At 59.5% G+C, this 20,176-nt stretch overlaps 3 protein-coding genes across 8 annotated transcripts; 1 reads left to right on the top strand and 2 right to left on the bottom strand.

Annotated features, from left to right (window-relative positions):
- Positions 1-11: 11 nt before the first annotated feature.
- PTRH1 (peptidyl-tRNA hydrolase 1 homolog) lies at positions 12-1,452 on the bottom strand (the record flags this gene model as incomplete). 2 transcript variants are annotated; one of them, XM_084236373.1, is made up of 5 exons in its annotated part: positions 12-194; positions 294-339; positions 503-602; positions 833-1,052; positions 1,357-1,452. In XM_084236373.1, the coding sequence occupies 5 exons, from the start codon at positions 1,450-1,452 to the stop codon at positions 12-14; spliced, it is 645 nt and encodes a 214-aa protein (XP_084092499.1). The 2 variants fall into 2 exon arrangements, with proteins under 2 accessions (XP_084092499.1, XP_084092500.1); XM_084236374.1 differs by having other exon boundaries at positions 12-101.
- TTC16 (tetratricopeptide repeat domain 16) lies at positions 1,451-14,504 on the top strand (the record flags this gene model as incomplete). The annotated part of the gene is made up of 14 exons (XM_084236309.1): positions 1,451-1,636; positions 2,369-2,541; positions 2,853-2,943; positions 3,117-3,260; positions 4,311-4,411; positions 4,492-4,621; positions 6,275-6,504; positions 7,105-7,349; positions 7,651-7,792; positions 9,731-9,896; positions 10,416-10,558; positions 10,723-10,888; positions 12,222-12,300; positions 13,288-14,504. 14 exons carry the CDS (start codon positions 1,451-1,453, stop codon positions 14,502-14,504), a joined length of 3,213 nt encoding a protein of 1,070 aa, XP_084092435.1.
- Positions 14,505-15,133: 629 nt separating this feature from the next.
- On the bottom strand, positions 15,134-18,229 carry TOR2A (torsin family 2 member A; the record flags this gene model as incomplete). Of its 5 annotated transcripts, none has more annotated exons than XM_084236112.1 (5): positions 15,134-15,433; positions 15,691-15,826; positions 16,460-16,635; positions 17,263-17,528; positions 18,073-18,229. In XM_084236112.1, 5 exons carry the CDS (start codon positions 18,227-18,229, stop codon positions 15,134-15,136), a joined length of 1,035 nt encoding a protein of 344 aa, XP_084092238.1. The 5 variants fall into 5 exon arrangements, with proteins under 5 accessions (XP_084092238.1, XP_084092239.1, XP_084092240.1 ...); XM_084236113.1 differs by having other exon boundaries at positions 15,134-15,378; positions 15,699-15,826; XM_084236114.1 differs by having other exon boundaries at positions 15,134-15,378; positions 15,699-15,826; positions 16,460-16,632.
- Positions 18,230-20,176: the final 1,947 nt, after the last annotated feature.

Here is a 20,176-nt window from a genome sequence, read left to right as displayed (position 1 = left end):
GCGCTCGGGGGTCAGGGGCCGGCGGCGGGACTCTGGCTTCGCTCGCGGATGTGGTCCAGGAGCAGGTCGGCGGCCCGCTCCAGCAGCGCTGGCAGCAGCTCCTGCTCCGCGGGGGAGAAGCGGCCCAGCACGTGGGCCTGCACCGCCTCGGGGCACGCCGGGCGCCCAATGCCCACCCGGAGCCTGGGCATCGCCTGTGGGAGAGCCGGAGGGGCCCAGGGAGGCTTGGTGAGGGGTGTTGGGGGCCCCCTGCTGGCCCACCCCGGCCACTGCGGGACAGAGGGGCGACTCACGCTGGAGTTCAGGCAGCTGATGCAGGAGCGGACTCCGTTGTGGCCTCTGCATGGAAGCCGAGAAGTCAGCGCTTCCCGGGGTCAGCGCCCTTCCAGCCTCCCCGCCCAGGCCGTGCCCTCTCCCCTGCCAAGACTAGGGCCAGCGCGCTTACCGCGCTCCAGCCGGGAGGCCACTGCCCTCGCCCACCCTGCCCAGTCCAGGGCCTCACCGGGCGCTTCCTCCCAGCTTCAAAGCCAGTCTCCCCAGGGGCTTGTCGAGCTCGTCGTGCACCAGGTAGACCTCCTCGGCAGTCAGCCCGAACAGCTCCGCTTGGCACAGGGAAGGGTGGCCCTGGTTACCGTCCATCTGCCCAAAGGGGGCTGCCCCCCCGCGAGGCCCCGGGAGGAGGGCAGCAGCTCCCAGCTCCACGAATAAACAGGCGCCACAAGTGCCGAGGGCCACGCAGCCGCTGGAACTCGCCAGGCACCGGCGGTGACCGCCGCCCAGGACCCCCGCCCCGGCCTCTGCGCGCCCCGGGCCGCCCCGCGCCTCCACTCACCGGCCCGGGCCACGCTGAGCCCGTTGGCGTTCATGAGGCGCCGCGGGCGGAGCAGGACCAGCTGGGCGTCCCCGAGCGCGGCCAGGGCGAGGTCGGCGGCGCAGCGGCGGTCGCGCGCCCAGCTTCCCGCCACGCCCAGCCGCCGCGCCAGCTGCCCCAGCACCGCCAGGCCCACGCTGTGCCGCGTGCCGGGCAGGCCGGGGTTCCCCAGGCCGGCCACCTGCGGAGGCACCAGGGCAGCTGAGGCGCGACCGCCGCCGTCACCCTCCGCCCCGCAGCGCCCCGAGACCCGGCGCCGAGGAGGGGGCGCGCCCCGCGGGGCAAGAGCGAGGGCGGGGCGCGGAGCAGGGGCCCGGCCGAAGGGGCACGCGCCGGCGGGCAGGCCGGGGAGCCTGGGCCGTCCGGCCTCCGGCCCGTCTCCGAGATGAGGAATCGGGGGCCGGGGATCGGGGGGCGCCGCCCGGGGGGGTGGCAGGGCCGGAGCTGAGCCCCGGCCTGCGTCGCCGCCCGCCCCGCGCGCTCACCAGCCAGCGCTTCCCCGGCGGGCGGGGCTCCAGGACGCCGCGGCTCATGGCCCGACCGAGGCGCAGCCCCGCGCCCGAGAGGCCCGGCGGCGGCATGTCGCCCCGTTCGCCGTCCGGGCCCCGCCCCCGACGTCATCCAGGCGTCGCCCAATCGCGGCCGCCCCCGGCCCGGCCCCCGGGCGGCGTCCAATCCGGGGCGGGCGGAAGTGGCGGGGATTGGCCGCGCCCGGCGCCCCCGCGCGTTCCGCGAGCGAGTCGCGCCGTCCCGGGGCAGTTTGCCGTGAGGCGGGCGGCGCCCTCGCTTGACCTCGGGCTTGGGGGAGGGGCCCTCGTTCCGGCTTCCCTGTGAGGCGGACCCCGGAAAGTCCGTCCGCCGGGGCGGAGCGCGCGTCCCCCGCTAACAGAAGTTGGCGAACCTCCTCCGACGGCAGCGCGACCCGGGGGCGTGGCCGGGGGCGTGGCCTGCGAGCGTCCTGGAGAGGGTGCCTAGCAACGCCGGGCCGGGGGGCTCCCGAGGGGTGGGGGGCGCCAGGGAGCCGTCGACGACCCGGAGATCCTCCCGGAAGGGGGTCTCATGACAGACTCCGGAGAGGTGCGGGCGAGGGCCTCGCGCCGCGGGGGTGGGGCACGAAGCTGGCTTCTCGCGGAGAGGCGGGACCGCCGGGGCCATCCTGGGAATTCCCGGCTGCGGCTCAGACAGCCGCGGGCTTGGGGCGTGCGGCGGTGGGACGGCTGGGGGGCGGCTGGAGCGGGCCCGGACGAGAGGAGGAGAGAGCGTCTGAGAGACAGGACTGGAGGGCCGAGGGGACCGAGGTCTCGCGTGGGTGGCTGGCAGAAAGGTGGACTCGAGGCGCTGGGAAGCCTAGGCAGAGGCAGGTGAATGGTCAGTTTGGCCTGCTGGGCAGGAGAGTGTCACAGGCTTCTCTGCCTGTAAAATACATGAGGTGAGTGTGTAAGTGGAGTGGGGGGTCACCTCGGAGACCTGCCCCAGCCCGCTGTCCCTCCATTCTAGGATTCTCTGGAGCTTGAGCAGGCTCCCTCACACCACATCAAAAAGCCATGGGTAATTCCAGCGCCAGAGAGGAACCTGGAGTGCATCTTTGGGACCAGCAAGCTGTTCCAGAACCTTGATACTATAAAACCAAAGATCACGGGGTTAACAGTGCCCCTCAAAGTCAGGGAGTAGTGAGTGGCTACCTTACCCCGGTGTCCCAGGTTCCTCCCCTGCATGGCCGTTGACATGACGTGCAGCTTCACCCCGTTTCTCTCCCTCTCTGGACTTCAGTGGACTCAACTGTATAACAGGGCTCTCCCACCTCTGCAGATAAAAAGCTGCTGGCTTGGATGAGCTCCAAGAATGCCAGCCTGCTCTCCCTGGATCTCTGTCTCCCCACCCAAGTGCCCCTCCCCACAACCCACTCCTCCGTCCTAGCTGTATGCCCTGAGCTGGTCCTACATCAGGGCCAATGCCCTCTGTCTGTGCCCTGCCCCCGCAGCTACCACCGTGGCCAGCAGTGCTTGGAGCAAAGCGACTGGGAGATGGCTGTGTTGTTCTTCTCCCGGGCCCTTCAGCTGGACTCCCGGCTGGTGAGAGGGAGAGTCTGGGCGGGCGCTGACATGGCTGGCACACACGTCCCCCTCACTGTCACACCTGCCAGTCCCCTCCTCTCAGGGCCATCAAGTTCCTGCTGGTAACTGAGTGGCGAGCCTCGGGGCAGAAGGTGGGGGGGAAACAGCAGCCTGGACCCTCTCACTCTCAGATAGATTTCTACGCCTTACGAGCCGAAGCCTACATCCAGCTCTGCGACTTCTCCTCTGCCGCCCAGAACCTGAGAAGGGCCCACTCCTTCCAACCAGAGAACACGGCATACCTGGAGCGGCTCACCTGGGTGCTTTACCTGCAGGTACTAGGCTGCCCCAGGGCCCACACAAGGCACGCACCTCATACCTGGGCCTGCTGGCTCTCCCTCCAGCTTTAGGGGGCTGTCTTTGCTCCTAGGATCAGCTCTGTCTCCCTAGAGACCCCTTGTGTCCCCACCTGTCCCTCTGACCTTGTCCTCAGCATGGCCTGTCTGCTGGCCCTCAACTGGCACCAGGAGTGCCTCACCCTTGTCAGCAAGGAGGTGAAGAGCAGAGCCAACAATGCCGGTGTCTACACCCGCTGCCCTTCTCCCACCTCCCAAGTTGGCTCAATGCCAAGGCTGGGTAAAGTTTTACAGTATTGTCCAATAGAACTTTCTAGAATCACAACTGTGGTCTACTTTGCACTGTCCAATCTGATAACCACGGTTATATAGCCCTTGAAATGTGGCAAGTGTGACCTAGACACTAATTTTTCAATTCTATTTCATTTTAATTAAATTTGTATAGCTACGTGAAGCTGGTAGCTATTGTACTAGGCAGTGCAGGTCTAGAATCTAAACACTAACAAGGTAAGCGTGTCCTCCATTTGCAATTTAACTTCAAAACAATATTAAACCATAAAATACCAACAAAGTTCTGATTTTTTTTTCCCATTTTGAACAACTTTAATGTCTTTTTTCTCTTGGTGTCAATAATTATTTAATTTTTTTTAAAAAAAGAAACATTTAGGGCATCCAAAACATATGCTTAGTCTATCCACTGGGTGCATGCGTCCCGTTCTGCCCCTTCCTGTGTGATCTTGGAGAAGTTACTTCACTTCTCTGAGCCTCAGTACCTTCATCTAAAAGGCGGATATAGCTAGTAGCAGGGAGATAGGTTCAGGCTCCAAGCACAGCCTCAGCAGCCAGAATTTCTGGGTCTCTCCCCAGTTCTGCCGCCTGGGTAACCGCCTCTTCTCTGAAAACCCCTCCTAGATCTAAATGTCTCTGGCCTCATCTCTTGTCTCCTCCCCCTTCTGTCTCAATGTTGCCCCCCACACTGGAAGAGCTCCTGGGTGGGACCCCGCAAAGTGACTGCCCTTCTGTCCCCAGGGCCAGTGCCTGTTCGAGCAGTGTGCCTTCGTGGACGCCCTCAGCGTCTTCTCACAGGCCTCTGAGCTCCAGCCCGAGAAAGCCTGCTTCCGCTACCGATGGTGGGTGCCCGTCCCGGCTCTCCCAGCACCCCTCCCGCCCCGTCCCCTGCCCGATGGAGGCCCTCTGCCCTTGTCCTCAGCATGGCCTGTCTGCTGGCCCTCAACCGGCACCAGGAGTGCCTCGTCCTCGTCCACAAGGAGGTGAAGAGCAGCGCCAACAATGCTGACATCTACATCCTGCGGGCCAGGCTCTACAACTACTTCGAGAAGGTAGATCAGGGAGGGTGGGGCAGGGTGTGGTCCTCCGCAGCCTGCCTGCCCCCAGCACACCCCAGATTACAGGATGCCTATAGGCCGCGTCAGCCTGCCCAGGAATCGCAACCCAGCATGGGTCTGCGGAGCGCCCCTGGCAGGCCCTGACCATTCAACTGCCCAGAAAGCACAAGGTGAGAGACCTGTGCCATTCCCGCCCCCCCAGGGTTCAAGCCCAGGGGCGCTGTCCCTAAGCAGGTAATGCACAAGGGCTGAGCCTGCCCGGGAGCCACCATCTGGGCAAACCCAGGAGGCCCTACCTCCAGCCTCTCCTCCTCCTCTTCTCCTCCTTTCTTCTTTCCCTATTTGCCACATCTACTAAGAACCCCCAGTAGACGCTGCCTGAGGCAGTACAGGAAGCACCTCAGGGGCAAAAGAGACTGGGGGTCACGAGCGAGAAGGGGCTGTGGGCATCGGGCGGGGTTCTATGGACACCAGAGGATTCTGACTCCTTCCTGGGGGCAGCAGGAACCTCAAAAGATGCGCCCCAGGGCAGTGGGCTTTAGAAAGTTCCTTCTGGCTGCCAGTGGGGAGCTGAGGAAGAGACTGGGGAGGGGTGAGAGAGGGTGGGAAGAGTGACAGGATTGGGAGCCGGAAATTCCACAGCCCCTTGGAAGTCAGGACCAGAGATGGGGCGCGAGCCTGAGGGAGAGGCAGGAGGCCGGGGCAATGGCCGCGGTTCAGCCCCATCTTGGCCTGGATGTGAGGAAGCTGGGACATACTGGAGGGGGTGGCACTGGGTGGGTGGCCTTGGGCTGGGTTTACCTCAGCTGAGTACGTGCCCTGTCTTAGCGTTGGTTTTCTGTGTCCCACATATGATTCAGTGGGAGAGTCTCACTCAAAAGTAGGAGACTAGTAATTATCGACAATTATCATTACCTCAGCCCCTGCCAAGCACAGGCACCTGCTAGCCACTTCACTCATGTTTATCTTTAAGGCTCTCAGTAACCCTTGGAGGTAGACACCATCCATGGTCCTCTTCTCACAGAGGAAACAGGGGAACTTGCCCAAGGTCACACAGCCAGTTCTCAGGAGTGCCTTAAATTCAAGTCCACCCATTCCAAAGCCCTGCCCCAGTCTCCACTATGGTCCTCTCCTAACTTCTTTTCATACCTGGTATCCACACTGTCTGCCCTGCTCACCCTCCAACCCATTACTCTGCAGGACATGGGCTGCTTGCTAAAACTGTTTGTTGACTGACTGACTGACCTGCTCACTCAGTGGAAGGTATTTGCCTGAGGATGTTGTCTGCTCATGAATCTGTTCTGGGTCAGAGTTGTCTTGGGCTTAAATGAGGTCAGGGGGTGTGGAGGGTATGCTGAATCAGGGAGGACATGACAGTCATAGTTAGGAGGCCTCCAAGGAGGCACCGCCTGCAACCCCATGTGACAGGTGACACCACCAAGGCTAACCTGACTCCTGAGGTCACATCTGGAAAGAAGGGATGGGGCCTGTGATGGGATTTTCCCCCAATGCTCCCTGCCTCCTCCAAGACATGGAACAAGGCAGGGGCACTGAGGATAGGTGGCATGGTGCTGGTTTGTACAGAGATAGGCCCCTACAGGCCTGGAGGTCTGGCTTCCCTCACTTGGCCTGTGCCCCTAATGCCACCCTGGGCCCCTGCAGCCCAGCCTCTGCTATCGAGACCTGCACAAAGCCCTGCTATTGGATCCCACGCACCCGAAGGCCAAGGCACTGCTCAGGAAGATGGTGGACCAGGCCCAGGAGGCACGGCAAGAGGCAGGGATCTTAGCTGTTCAGGGCAAACTGCGATACGCGCTGAAACGCATCAACTGTGCCATCGAGAACAACCCCCTGGACCCCAGTTTCTTCCTCTTCCGGTAATGGGTGGTGGTGCTGGTCTTGGGTCCTGGGCCCAGCCCTGTCCCAGACCTACTGCGTGGTCTCGGGGGAGCCCTCGACTCTCTGCAGGCCCTAGTTGCCCCATCTAGCCTCTCAAAATCTTGCCCTGCTCCCCACTGGGATCAGGGGAGGAGATGCAGGCAGCAGCCTCGGTTAACCTTGGAATCCTGGATCCCTAGGCCCGTGACAGTTCACAGGAGACTCAGCCCAGATCAGTGGAAGAGGCTTGGGTTTCAATCTGGCCACCCAGCCCCCAAGGACTCACCACATAAGATTCATGGCCATTTAACTCCTTAAGCCTGGAGTGTTTTCTCAAATAAACTGTAAGGGCCAAAGGCCTGTCCCACCTACAGCAGCATATTAGCATGGAGACAGGCATCCCCCCTACAGAAAGGTGTTATAATTTGACAAAAATTAAATTACCAGTAAGTAGCAGGTTTTCTGAGTAGCCATCCTGTGTCATGCAAACCCAGAGCCAAATCTAGTGCAGGAGGTGAGAGTCCCCACCCCCTCCAGAGGTCTGCAGGCCTAGGTGGGCAGAGCTGGTCTGAGGACGCCCTCTTGTGCATCCTCCCTAGGGGCACCATCTACCGACAGCTCGGGGAGTTTGATACGGCTGTGGAGGACTTCCTGAAAGCCCTGGACATGGCCGGCGAGAGCGAAGGGGACACGGTGCAGCAGGCACAGCGCCAGCTGCTGCTGGCCTACAATGACTTCGCCGTGCACTGCTACAGGCAGGGGGCCTACCAGGAGAGTGTGCTGCTGCTCAACAAGGCCATCAAGGACGAGCAGCAGGAGAAAGGCCTCTTTATCAACCGAGGTGGTGAGCAGGGAGGGAGCCAGGCTGGGGCTGCGAGATGGAGTCCCCCCAAAGGGAGGGAGAAAACGTGAAACCTTTCAGTCGTAGCGTCCCAGCACCCACTTTGGGAGACGACAGACTGGCCATATACAGTCTCTTCAAAATGCTGGATCAAGCGGCTGGGAAAAGGCTTCCTGAGCGCCTGCGAATGCCCGTGGGTGTTAGCAGCCACGGTTCAGCCCCAGCCCCCCGGAGGGTCAGGGCGGGCTGGGTTTCCCGGGGCCTGGGAGTTGGGGGACCGCTCAACTCCAGCCCCGGGCCCCAGATTGCTTCTTCCAGATGGGCAACCTGGCTTTTGCTGAAGCGGACTACAAGCAGGCGCTGGCCTTGAGCCCGCAGGACGAGGGCGCCAACCTGCGGATGGGCCTGCTGCAGGAGAAGAGGGCCTTCTGCGAGCAGAGAAGCCGGTGCGGTGGGCGGTGCGGTGGGCGGTGCGGGGCAGGTGTGGGCGGTGCGGGGCAGGTGTGGGCGGTGCGGGGCAGGTGTGGGCGGGGCGGGGCGGGGCGGGGCCGGGAGGGCTAAGACCTGGCTGCGAGCCCGGATCCCAGGCTGAAGGTGCTGCTGCTCTTCCAGGTATGGCTCCTAAATGTTGATTTTATTTTTTAAGTTTTAACTGAAAATCCTAACTTTTGTGAAGATCGTTATGGTAATGGAGCTTTTTTGAAAAAAGTGTTCACCACTGTAGAACTCAGGACATGAAAGCTCCTTCTGATACCCACCCTCCAACACCCGCCCCCACCCCCCCTCCCAGCCCCCCCTGTGCTCTAAGATCCCTCCAGGTTGTCTCCTCTGCAGATTCGACAATTACTGTCGTTTTGCAAAAGTGCGAGCATGCTAAGCTTTTTTGGAATGGCTTTTTTACTTCCCAGGGCATTTATTTTCTTTTGTTGTTGGCGTAGTACTCTGCTCTAAGGAGGGACCACAATTTCTTTCTTTCTTTTTTTTTTTTAAAGATTTATTTATTTATTTATTTGTTTATTCCGGTGGCCGGGGAGCAGCCAGGGATTGAACTGGCGCTGCAGAGGCTGCGGGCAGCTTCCAAACCCAGCGCTCAACCGCTGCACCACCGGGGAGGCTCCACAATTTGTTTCTTTAGAGGATCCTCTGCTGATGACTATTTGGGCTGCTTTCAGTTTTTATTATAAATAACTCTGTAATGAGCACCCAGGGTATGTGTTTTGGGGCAATTATACTAGTAAGACTGTAGTTAGGTTGCTGAACTTCAATTTTTGGGTGAATGAGTGTGAAAATTTGACATTTTAAAATAGCCAGTTATTCTCCCGAAACAGTGAATCAATATAAACTTCACCGGGGAAAAGCGAGTCTTGGTTTTCCCAAAGCTCCCTAGGACAAAGTGTTAAAAACTCCTTTTTTAACTCTGCTAATGTCATGGCGGGGATGCTCTTTTTGACTTTGTATGTTTGCTTTGCTAAGTGCAGTCCAGCATCTTTCGTGTTTATCAGTCTTATTGCCTGCCCAAATATTTTGCCTGTTTTGCCATTAAGTTGCGCCTTTAAAAAACATATTTTTTAAGAATATTTTTTTTTTACAATTCTTTTTTTTTAAACATATTTTTGGTTTTAAGACTTCTTTGTAGGCTAGGAAAACCAGCTTATTTTCTGCCTTGTGTGACCAAATATATTTACCTTTAATTATTGCTCTCCTTTGTGGTATTTTTTGCTGCTCAGGAATTAAAAATTTAATCAGAGTCAAGTTAATTTTTTTTATTTCTGTTGAGTTCATGACATTTTCAGAAAGGCCTTCCATACTTCAAGATTGAAAGGATTGGCACGGTAAAGAAAAGGAAAGCCAGGCTAAGTTTCTTACAGGCAAGAAATTTATTGCACTCACAGGTGAGGTTCACCGACCCCCACGGGGGTCAGAGAAGTCGCACCCGTTGGGGGCTAAGGGCAAGCTTTTACAGGACGGGGTCTGGCCTTGGAGGAAGGTGGAGAATGCGGAGTCGAAGTTACTTTTCAAAGACGTTATTTTCTCTCAGAACTGGTTGTTCTGCTGCTTATCAGGGCCCTTACCAGGGCCCGTGCAAACTGGGCAGAGCCGGCTCCCGGGATGCAGGTGGCAGCAGTTTCAAGTTCCCCCCTTCTGAACCCCATCTCTGCCCCGGCCTCGACCATACAAAGATCATAAAAATATTCACTTATGTTCGGATTGTATACTAGCATTTAAGTATTGACTGAATCAAGAACACAGTGACAGGAAGCGAGCACACGCGTGTGTGGCGAGACCAACCTGGTCTTACCCAAACTCCCTAAGAGGCCCTGAAGCCGTCATGTCCCTCCAGGGGGTCCAGCTCAAGGTAGCTTGTGGGCCCCTGTGTCCTGCAGGAAGTTCGATAAGGCAGAGTACCACTTCTCAATGGCCATCCAGCACAACCCCCAGAAGCCCCAGTACTACCTTTACCGGGCCAAGGTCCGGCATCTCCTGCAGAACATTTTGGGGGCCCGCCAGGATGTTGTCACAGTCCTTCTTCTTGATCCCAAGCACCCGAAGGTTTGTTCCTGCTGGGCCAGGAGGGTGGGCACTATACCTCCCACATCCCCACCTAAAATACTACCTATCCTGAAAAATCTGGTTTGGTACCAATAATAAGAGCTGCTGGTGCTGGAGCATTCACTTGTGCCAGGCACTGTTCTGACCTGGCATCACTGTTTAACCACCTCTAGTAGCCTACAAGACAGATAATATTATCACCATCCCACAGATGAAGAGGGTAAGGCTCAAAGCAGCCAGTCCCCTTGCCCCAGGTGCGCAGCTGAGGGGTCAAACCCTCCTCTGTGGGCTCCAGAGCCCCTGCTTGGACCAGGCATCAGTAATCCTTTCCTGAATCAGTCTTCTCGCAAGGTCTCTTGACAGTTCTGGGACAAAAGGATCTTGCCCTTTATAAACAATTTCTAAACCCTTCCCTCTTCAGCCTTGAGGTGGCCAGTAGGACTCTGCCAGGGCAGGCTAGCACCACTCCTGGCCCCCTGGCCTGGCCCACACCTTGCTGTTCACCCCCTTTCCTGGCAGCTGCCCTCCATGCTGATGAGCCTCTTCCCAGGCATGTCAATGAAGGAGGTGCTCAGCAGCCAGGTGGCCCACCTGGCCAGGTTGCAGCTGGATCGAGTGATGGAGAACTTCCTAACGACCGACGTTGCTCAAGGCATTGTGGGGTAAGTCCTGGAGCAGGGGCCACGAGCCAGGAGCAGGGCATGGCAGGGGCTCCAGGCTCCTCTGGGCCCAGCTGCCTCCTCAGGCCACTGCCTGAGGGGAGGGAGGGAGGGAGAAAGGAAGGAAGGCAGCCTCAGTGAGGCTCACTCTGGGGCCTTGGCCACAGGCAGCTCAGGGAACGGGAGCTAGAGCGCCAGAAGGCCCGGTCCCTGTGGCAGCAGGAGGAGCCCTCCCAGGAAACCTCCGAGGAGCTGGAAGCCACAGATAAGAATCTGCAGACAGAGTCAGAACACCCTGAAGAAGAGACCCCGGCCTCAGAGGAGGAGGAAGAGGTGAGTGGGCCACACGCCGGGCCTGGGGTCCTCGAGGCCCTGGGCGGAGGGCATCCCAGGCCAGCGCTGAGGGCTGCAGGCTGCTCAGGTGGCGCTCTGCTCCCAGCCAGCTGTGTGTCTTGGGCGGGAGACAGCGCGCTGTGAGCTGGGCCGGGGCCTGGCAGGGGCAGCCCTGAGGGAGAGTGAAGAGGGGGTGGCCCCTCGCAGACGCCGTCCCACGCCTGCACTTGCTCGCCTTGAGTTCTGTGCACACTGGTCAGAGCTTTAATTCTAAATTTCTAAACATTTTATTGACTGTAACAAATATAGAAAAGTATACAAATCATAAGTAAACTCTTGGTAAGTTTCCACAAAATGGATACACGCATGAAACCATTACGTAAGAACCAAGCAAGAGCACCTCCCTGCTCTTGGAAGCCCTCCCGCCCTCCCTCCGCCCAGCGCCGCTCACGGGCGTCCTGGCTGGTGGACAGACACGCGTGTCCACGGGCCCCGGGCTCCTGTCCTGCGGCGCGCCGAGTGTCCGGGCCGTCTGCCCCCTCATTGCGCGGGTGTTCCGTGCTGCGGGTGCCCCGGTGGTCTGTCTGCTCTGCTGCGGATACGCATCGAGTCATTGTCTTCAGACAAATCTCTGCAGCTGCAGCAAAAGGAATCCCGCGCCCCTTGCCGTAAATGGAAAACAGCGAGCATGACAACTCACTTAGAACACAGAAGACAAAACTTTGATCGCCTACCCCTGGAAGTTATGGGGGCTCCCTCCCTGTGGGAGACAGTGAGCTGGCACCTTGGCTGCCTCGGCCCTCGCCCCACCGTCCCTCCCGCACATCCCTGCAGGCGTGAGGAGATGTGAGCAGGCCAGAGGCGAGCAGCAAAGAGCCCGGCTGTGGGGTCCTATAGGCTTGGATTCAAACCCACTTCGAACCCCTGGGCAGGGCACTTAGGTGCCCAGAGCCTTGGTTTCCTGGCCCATAGAAGTAGTCATAGCAGCAGTTCCCTCCCCTGCGGGGAGGATGAAGCAGATGAAGGTTTACAGCTTGCAGAAGCCTGTCTGCCCTTGAACTCATTTGCATTTTGAAGATGGGGAAACTGAGGCTCTTGTCATCTCTTGACTCTGCCTTTCTCACAGCACTGTCCGTCTAGCCTGGCCACTCTCCGTCCAGTACAGTCAGCCTCTCCAGGTCCCCCACCCAGTCTAACCTGGCAGCCTGGAGAAGCGCTAGGCTGGGGACAACTGCCACCGCAGGGGCCCAGAGCCTGCTGGCTTTCCAGAGCCCCAGCCAACAGCCCAGGGCCTGCCCCAGCCCACAGCTGCCCCATCTGTCTCCTGCCTTAGGAGAAGCCGACACCTGGCCCGAGCAAGGTGATGTCCCTGACTGACAGCTACCAGACCTCGTCAGGCTCCAGCTTGGCCTGTAAGTCCCAGATGCCCCTGCCAAAACCAGAGTGGAGAAAAGTCAGGGGTCAGAAACCCCTTGTCTGGGAACAAAATCGGCTCTGCTGCTGACAGCGTGACTCTAAAGTGGGGGTAATAAACCCAGCCTTGCAGGGGTGGCGCGAGCCCACGCTCAGCGCAGAGCCTGGGATGCCTGGTCCCCGGGTCTCACGACAAGCCATTCACAGTTGATGCCCACTCCACCCTTGATCTCCTGACTGGCCTGTTCCTTTCTCTACCCCCTTGGCTTCTCCCTGAAATCAGCCCATAAACCTTGAGTGTGTCTCTCAGGCCTCTACCCCAAATCCACCGGACGCTAGCTGGGAGGGGGCAAAAATGAAAACCCAGGACTGCGGCTGCAGGTCGAAGGGGCGGCCATGAACAGTCACAGCATAGAAACAGCAGTGCCAGCCTCCTTCCTGCCGGTCACTGCAGCGCCACAAGAACATGTCCCAGGAGTCTGTGCGGGTGCCACTGCTGGGCTGGCGGTACCGCCAGTGTCTGCAGGGGGGTGCTTGGTCCTGAAAGAAGAAGACGCAGGTAGACAGACAGCCAGGACAGCCAGCCAGCCAGGACAGGCAGCCAGCCAGGGCAGCAGGGGAGGGTAGGAGCATTTAGCCCCCTTTGGGGGCTCAGGGAGGACTTCAGGACCTGAAGGAAAAGTAGGGGTTAACCACCTTGCCAAGGCAGTACCTTGGGAGGGGGCACACAGAGCCGGGGGACTGCTGCAGGAGAGAGCTGCAGGGGACAGAGGGCAGGGGACAGCCAGCAGAGTGGAGACCAGGCTAGGTGAGTGGGCCCTTATCTCACAGCACTGGCGCACCTGTTGTGTGTGGTGGCCTAGGGAGGCTGGGCTGGAGGAGCTGGATGGCCTTCCGCTTTGGCCAGGGTGAGGCCTAGAGGCATCCTGTCTCTGGAGCTGTCCGAGGAAGGCAGCCTGACGGGTGTTCTTGGACATCCTTCCCAGGCAGGGCTGTGTCCATCTCAGAGACGGAGACGTCCACTATCTGCCAGGAATACAGGAGCTCCTCAGCCACCATTGTGACATTCTCCGACTCCTCACTGCTGAAGTCTGGATCCTCAGACTTGGGGAACTGGGAAGACCAATACCTGATAGATAGCCCCAGAAAAAGCAAGGCCACCCAGGACCAGAGCCAGAGTCCCAGCAAGATAGAGACCTCCCAGGGCCAGAGCCGGAGTCCCAGCAAGACAGAGACCTCCCAGGGCCAGAGCCGGAGTCTCAGCAAGACAGAGACCTCCCAGGGCCAGAGCCGGAGTCCCAGCAAATCAGAGGTCACCCAGGGCCAGAGTCCCAGCAAGTTGGAGGCCACCCAGGGCGAGGGTCCCAGCAAGACACAGGCCACGCAGGGCCGGAGTCCCAGCAAGACACAGGTCGCCCAGGGCCGCCGGAGTCCCAGCAAGACACAGGCCGCCCAGAGCCGGAGTCCCAGCAAGACACAGGCCGCCCAGAGCCGGAGTCCCAGCAAGACACAGGTCGCCCAGGGCCGGAGTCCCAGCAAGACGGAGGCCGCCCAGGGCCGGAGTCCCAGCAAGACGGAGGCCGCCCAGGGCCGGAGTCCCAGCAAGACGGAGGCCGCCCAGGGCCGGAGTCCCAGCAAGACGGAGGCCGCCCAGGGCCGGAGTCCCAGCAAGACGGAGGCCGCCCAGGGCCGGAGTCCCAGCAAGACACAGGTTGCCCAGGGCCGGAGACCCAGCCAGACACACGCCGCCCAGGGCCAGCGTCCCAGCAAGACGGAGGCAGTCCAGGGCCAGAGTCCCAGCCAGACACACGCCGCCCAGGGCCAGAGTCCCAGTCAGACGGAGGCCGCCCAGGGCCAGAGTCCCAGCCAGACACAGGCCATTCAGGGCAAAATTCGGAGGCTCCACAAGACCAAGGGGACCCAGTGCTCAAGGAAGAGGTTCAGAAAGGTCAAGGTTGCCCGAACAAGGGGTTCAGGTTGGGGACTGATCCGAAGTTCTAGCAAGGTTTTTTATGACTCAAGCCAGAGCCCCAGCAACACTGAACTCGCCCAGGGCCAATGCCAGATCCCCAGCAAGACCACAGACGCCCAGACCCAGACGCAGAGCTCAAGCCCAGATTCCAGCAATAGCGAAGTCACCCAGGACCTGAGCCAAAACCCCAGCAGCGTGCAGGCTAACCAGGACTCCAGCTTGAGCAGTTAAGCGTCTGTCTGAAGGCGCCACTGAGCCCCCTTGCTTCTTTCTGGGGATTCTGCCCCCACAAACACTGGCACTCAGCAAAGCAGTTGCCTCTGGAACAATTAGAAACCTCAGCCGATATCCTTCTGGTCCCGTGGCTAAGTTTATTGTGTTTCTTCTCTTCTTTTACAAAATTAAAAACTTTAAAAACCAGGTCTTCTCTTCACAGAGACCGAGAAGTCTCAGCCTGGCTTGGCATTGCTGGGACTTGGGGTGGGGGGTGGAGAACTGGGGGATGGTGAAGGAGTAAGGTGCCAAGGGTGACAGACTGAGGAGGGATGGGCAGCCACGAGCCACAGTCCCTGAGTTACAAGTCACATTGTAAGAAGGCTCAGGCCACAGGGCAAGGTTAAGGCTCACAGAGGTTCTGGGGGAGCCAGGAGCGTCCTTAGAGGACGCAAAGGCCAAAAGAGGTGCCCTCAAGCCAGTTAAGAAGCCAAGATCTGCACTGGCGCTTTGTCCGCGGCTGGTCAGCATACTCCTCGTCTTCACGTTTGCGTCCTGGGCCCCACTTTTCAGGCGGCTCAGAACAAGGGTCCCTCTAGCAGAGCCTCAGGACAGCCAGGCCAGGGGCAGGGATGCCACCTGGGACATCAGAGGAAGAAGGCGATTCGGGAAGCCACCATCTTGCAGCCATTGGAGGAAAAGAGCTGCTCCTCCTCAGGGAAGAAGGTGGTGCTGTCCAGCACAGCCTGGATGACCTCATCCCTGGGCTCTAGGTCCAGCTGGGCCAGCTCATTGAGCACGCAGTGCCGGACATGGTGCCGCTGGAGTGGTAGGAAGGGCACCAGCGCATCCAGAAGCTGCTCCTCCATGATACCTGAGCGCCAAAAGCCATCTGCAGGGAGGGCGGGGGGAGAGAGGCTGCTTCGTAAGCCCGGAGAAGCAGGGCCCTGTCCCCAAACGGCAGACTCCTCAGCCACCTTCTGGCCGTGGGGCTTGGGGAAGCTGTATGACAGCCAGGAGCCCCCAAACTTGGGCTGGGCAGGTAGGGTCAGTGGGCAGAGCATCAGATGCCAGAGAACCCGGAGCTCCTTAGGAAGCCTGGCCCAAGGCACCTGGGAGCAAAGCCCCAAGCCTGCTGGAGCCAGGCCCGGGCAAGGTGGCGCGCATGTGTGTGCGTTGGGGAGTGCAGGGTGCTCCTGAGCACGAACTCACGGTTCGGGTTGTCGAGCACAGCTTGGGAGATGAGCGGCTCCAGCTCCTGCAGGCGGATGTCCTCCCGCTCCCGGCGGCTGCGCCACGCCTCCAGCACCACCCGGTTGATCTGCTCACCACCAGTGTTGCTAAAACCACAGGGTCCCGGGCCGAGACTCAGACAGCAGGGCCAGGATTTGGCCCTCACTTCCCATATGCCACCTGACACAACCTGAGCCGTGGGGCCCAGCTCAGTGTGGAAGGGCCAAATGCCCTGAAAACACTTCTCTGCTCCAGAGCCTGTGCCCTCCACCCCGACCCCTGGATCTTCACCTAGATGTGCCATGCACTTTACAGTTTACAAAACCCTCCTGGGTCCCTTCACTGACTTTCCCTCGCCCAGCCGCTAGGACAGTGGGCCCTGCTGTTGAGGAGAATCATGTGCAGAGGTGATTTGCTGGAGGAAACCCAAGTGGGACTCGGAGCTGGGACGAGCACTCCGGTCTGGCTTCTCCCAGGCCTGTGACCTGGGCCACGGATGAGGAAAGACTGTGACCCTGCAGGGCCTTCATAAGCAAATGGTCAGGATCAACAAGATGGAGTTTTAAGACTGCCCGGGGAAAGTCAGCCACTTGGAATGCCAGCGTCACCAGTGAGCACGGGAGGGCTCTGGGAAAACCGGAGGACTCGGGGGGATGACATTCTGCTGTAGGACCCCAGGCCATGAACTGACACCTCTGCCAAGTGTCCCCACACCATGGCCGCTGCACAGCCGGGCCCACCTGATGAAGATGAAGATGGCTTTGCGATAGTTGGTCCCGTACACAACCCAGGAGGGGCCCAGGAAAGGTCGCAAGACCTCCATCAGGCCTGGGGCCAGCTCGTCCATCTCATCGAAGAGGAAGAGGGAGCGGCCGCAGGCAGTGAGGTTCCCCTGGACCCAGCTCTTAAGATCCTTCTGCAGGGGAGAGGCAGGAGTTCGAGGAGGCCTGGAGCTTGCCCCCAAGCCCAGACTTCTTCCCAGGGAAGATATGGGGGTCCCAAAGAGCGCCACTTAGTGGTGGCCCTGAGAAGAGCAGAACTTGTTTGAGCTCACACAGCAGTCAGAGAAGAGGGCCTCAAACCCCAGGCCTCCTGCCCTGACTCCCGCAGCTTTCTGCACAGGGGGAGGCTGCTTCCTGCTCCCTGAGCCTGCTCTCAGCAGCGCTGACAGCTGAAACCTACCAGCCTGGAACAGACCTTGCAATCAACAACAACAGTTCCAGTGAGAGCTTCGATTGATGCTTACTCTGGAGTCCCACACCGGGACTAAGTTCTTTACAGAGAGTCGCTAATGCACACAGGCTCGACAGACACTTCTACAAGCCCATTCCTCACAGCAACCCTGGCAGGTCCCAAACCATTACTGCCCCTCAGGAATTCAGGCGAAGACTCTCTGCCAGGTGGAATGGCTCTGTGCGGGGTGGGTCCTGAGGGCTGAGGTGCCCACTGGCTGTGTAGCCTGAGGCAAGTGACTCCCTTTCTCTGTGCTCAGGACTCCCTCCCTAGGGTCTCGCACCCCAGATCCAGGACACAAGCAGCCTACCTTGTAGCGCTCCATGTGGCCGGGGTGGGGGAAGTGGACAACGGGGGAAAAGTGGTGCACCTGGGGGCTGTGGAGGCCGCCCCGGAAGAGGTAGTGCGCCATCAGGGAGCTGACGTAGGACTTGCCGGTGCCTTTCCAGCCGTGCAGGGAGAGGACCAACGGCTTGGTGGGGGCGGGGTCCTGCACGAAGGCCTTCAGTGCCTTCACCACCAGCGCCCTGGCCAAGTGCTGGCCGGCCAGGTGCTGGGCCAGGTCACACTCCAGACCTAGGACCACAAGAAGTGCAGAGTCAGAGCGGGAGAGGTCCACGGGAGGTCACGTCAGGATTTAGGGATTCTTGTGTTCGGGCGATTTCAGAAGCCGGCCGTCGAAAGGGCGCGGGGTCTGGGTTGCCTGGGCCACCCTCCGACGTGACTCAGCTCGGCAGCGCCCCCACCAGGCAGCCCTTTGTATTGCGCCGGCCCACAGTGAGCGCCCGCTGTCACCGGTCCGCGGGATCCCGACTGCCGCCCATTCCCAAGGCAGGCCTCTCCCCCGACGGCCAGCCCGCTGTGGAGGGCCCGGCCGCCCCCAGCCCCGCCCCAGGGCCCCGCTGTCACAGGCCCTCCTCCGCCCTGGCAGCTCTCTGCCTGGCCCCAGACAGCCTCCACCCTGGCGCCAAGTTCCGCGCCCCAGGCCCTCAGGGTCTCTCATCACCAGGCCACCGCCGGCCCCGCGGGCCCGAGGTCTGGGGTCCCGGCCCTCGGCTCTACCCTCCGGGTCCCGCCCCGGCGCACCCCGGCGCCCGAGGGCACCCGCGGCTCGCCTCACCCTTCAAGTCGGGCCGGAAGTCACATTCGCAGAAAGTTCCGAAGCTGCAGCTCAGCGAAGTCAGGTCCCACGAGGCAGCCGTGGCTGCGGCGCAGACCAGCCCGAGCAGCCCGAGGAGCGAGCCCCAGGGCGGGCAGCCGCGCGCCGCAGCCGCCATCCGTGTGAGGCGCGGGCTGGGTCCGGGGCCGCCGACAGCCTCTCCCGGGAACTACAACTCCCGGAGTGCATCGCTCCGCGGCTGCCTCCGCCCTCGGCCTACAACTCCCGGCTTCCCTCGCTTCCCGCTCAAGGCCCGGCCCGTCGTCCCCCCGCAGGACCGGAAGGTGCCTGCAGGGGGAGCCCGCGAGCCGCCCATCCCAGAATGGTAGGTCGCGTTTCTATGGCCACGGTAACCAGGGGACCGTCCTAGTAGACTAGCTCAGAAAGAATACTGAAGGCTTATGACCGCAAAGAGTGACGTAACAAATGAAACAAAAACTTGTTTGGCACCTTGCATCTTGCAATGCGCCTTTTCCGTGCTTTTTTTTTCTTTTCCATGACTAAAGAGCGCTAATAGCTTTTGGTGAGCGCCAGTTATGTGTTAGGTGCCTGACATATCTTATAGTAACAGCATCTGTCACACAGGGAAATGGTGATATTTCAATGAGGCACAAACACAAAGTGTTTTGCTTCAGAAGATAATCAATGATCGTTGACCGTCCATTATGTGTGGGGCACGGGGGCCCCGTATCCAGCAGTTACTATGTGCTGGGTGTTTGACAGCTATCCAAGAGATCTCTCTTGCTTATTGGGACCCAAGAGGCTAAGTCCCTTATCCAAGGTCACCCAGTTAGTGAATAATAGAACTACATCCAAGTCTGTGCTGCCCGGAATCTAATGTACAATTACCCAGCACCCCTCTTGGTCAAAGGCGTTCAAAGGCAGAGGATCCCAGACGTTTCAAATTCTGTGAACAGCCTGTTCTGGAATCCGGATCACATTGCCTACCTTCCCCCCCCCCCCCCCCCGTGAAACCTAGAAAACTGTCTTCATGGCTCTCAAAAATTTTCTGCTCCACCACACACAGACTTCTGGGGTCACATTTCAAATCCTACACATGCGCAGGACACATAGCCTTCTTCCTTCTGCTGCTGTGACCCAGGAAAGGCTCCTTCTCCCTTTAGCTTTTCCCCAGCAGAGTTGGATTCCTAGATTTTATTTATTTATTTTTTAAAGATTTATTTATTTATTTATACAAGCAATGGGTACAGTCAGAAGCGCAGGAGGGTGAGAGAATTCACCAGAGCCAGAGCGGGGAGCAGAGCAGGCAGAAGGACCGAAGTACACTGCTGAGGGGAGCAGCGGGCGGCAGGAGAGGTCTGCGCGCCATGTGGGACCCTCCTGTGGTGGCCGGGGAGCAGTGGGGATCGAACCGACCGGCGCTGCAGAGGCTGCGGGCAGCTTCGCAACCCAGCGCTCAACCGCTGCGCCACCGGGGAGGCCCGGATTCCTAGATTTTAAAAGCCCTCCTACCCCATGTGCATTTGTGGGAAGCTTGGATTTGGCTTCCCGAGACAAGGAATGGAGGAGGAATACGGAAAGGCGGTCTTTCCCCCACTGACAGATGTCAGCTCCTCCAGGATAGGGCCTGAGGGAATATGGGCTGTAACGCTCATTCCTGGTACAATCTGGGAATGTCCCAAGGGCTTTCACCAAGCAAGGATGCTTCCATCCACCTCAGGACCCCGAGAGGCAGAAGAAAGAGTCATAAAAGTTTATTATATGAAAGAAAGAACATGGCTTCTGTACATGTATTTACAGGACAGACTTATTTACAGCCAGAGGGGAGCCTTGGTGTCGGTGAGGAGCTGACGTCTGCAGGAGAGTGAGGAGGTGTGAGGAACCTCCCGCAGCGCCTACACAGGACACCTCAGCAGGGTGGGGAGCAGCAGAAGCTGAAGAGAGGAATGGTCGTTCCCTTGTTCCTGAAAGGATTCTTGGTGAGCATGTGGCTCAGAGCCCAGAGTCCATGCAGGACACTGGAGGTGTGAGGGGGATCCTGGAGTTGAACCCAGAACATTCTCGGGCTGATCACAGTGTCCCTGGGGTGCTCTGGGAAAAGCTC

This window comes from Talpa europaea (genome assembly GCF_964194135.1).
Source record: "Talpa europaea genome assembly, chromosome: 7".
NCBI classification, from domain to species: Eukaryota; Metazoa; Chordata; class Mammalia; order Eulipotyphla; family Talpidae; genus Talpa; species Talpa europaea.
The sequence above is the reverse complement of the archived record's forward strand: the minus strand, read 5'-3'. Positions and strand labels throughout refer to the sequence as shown.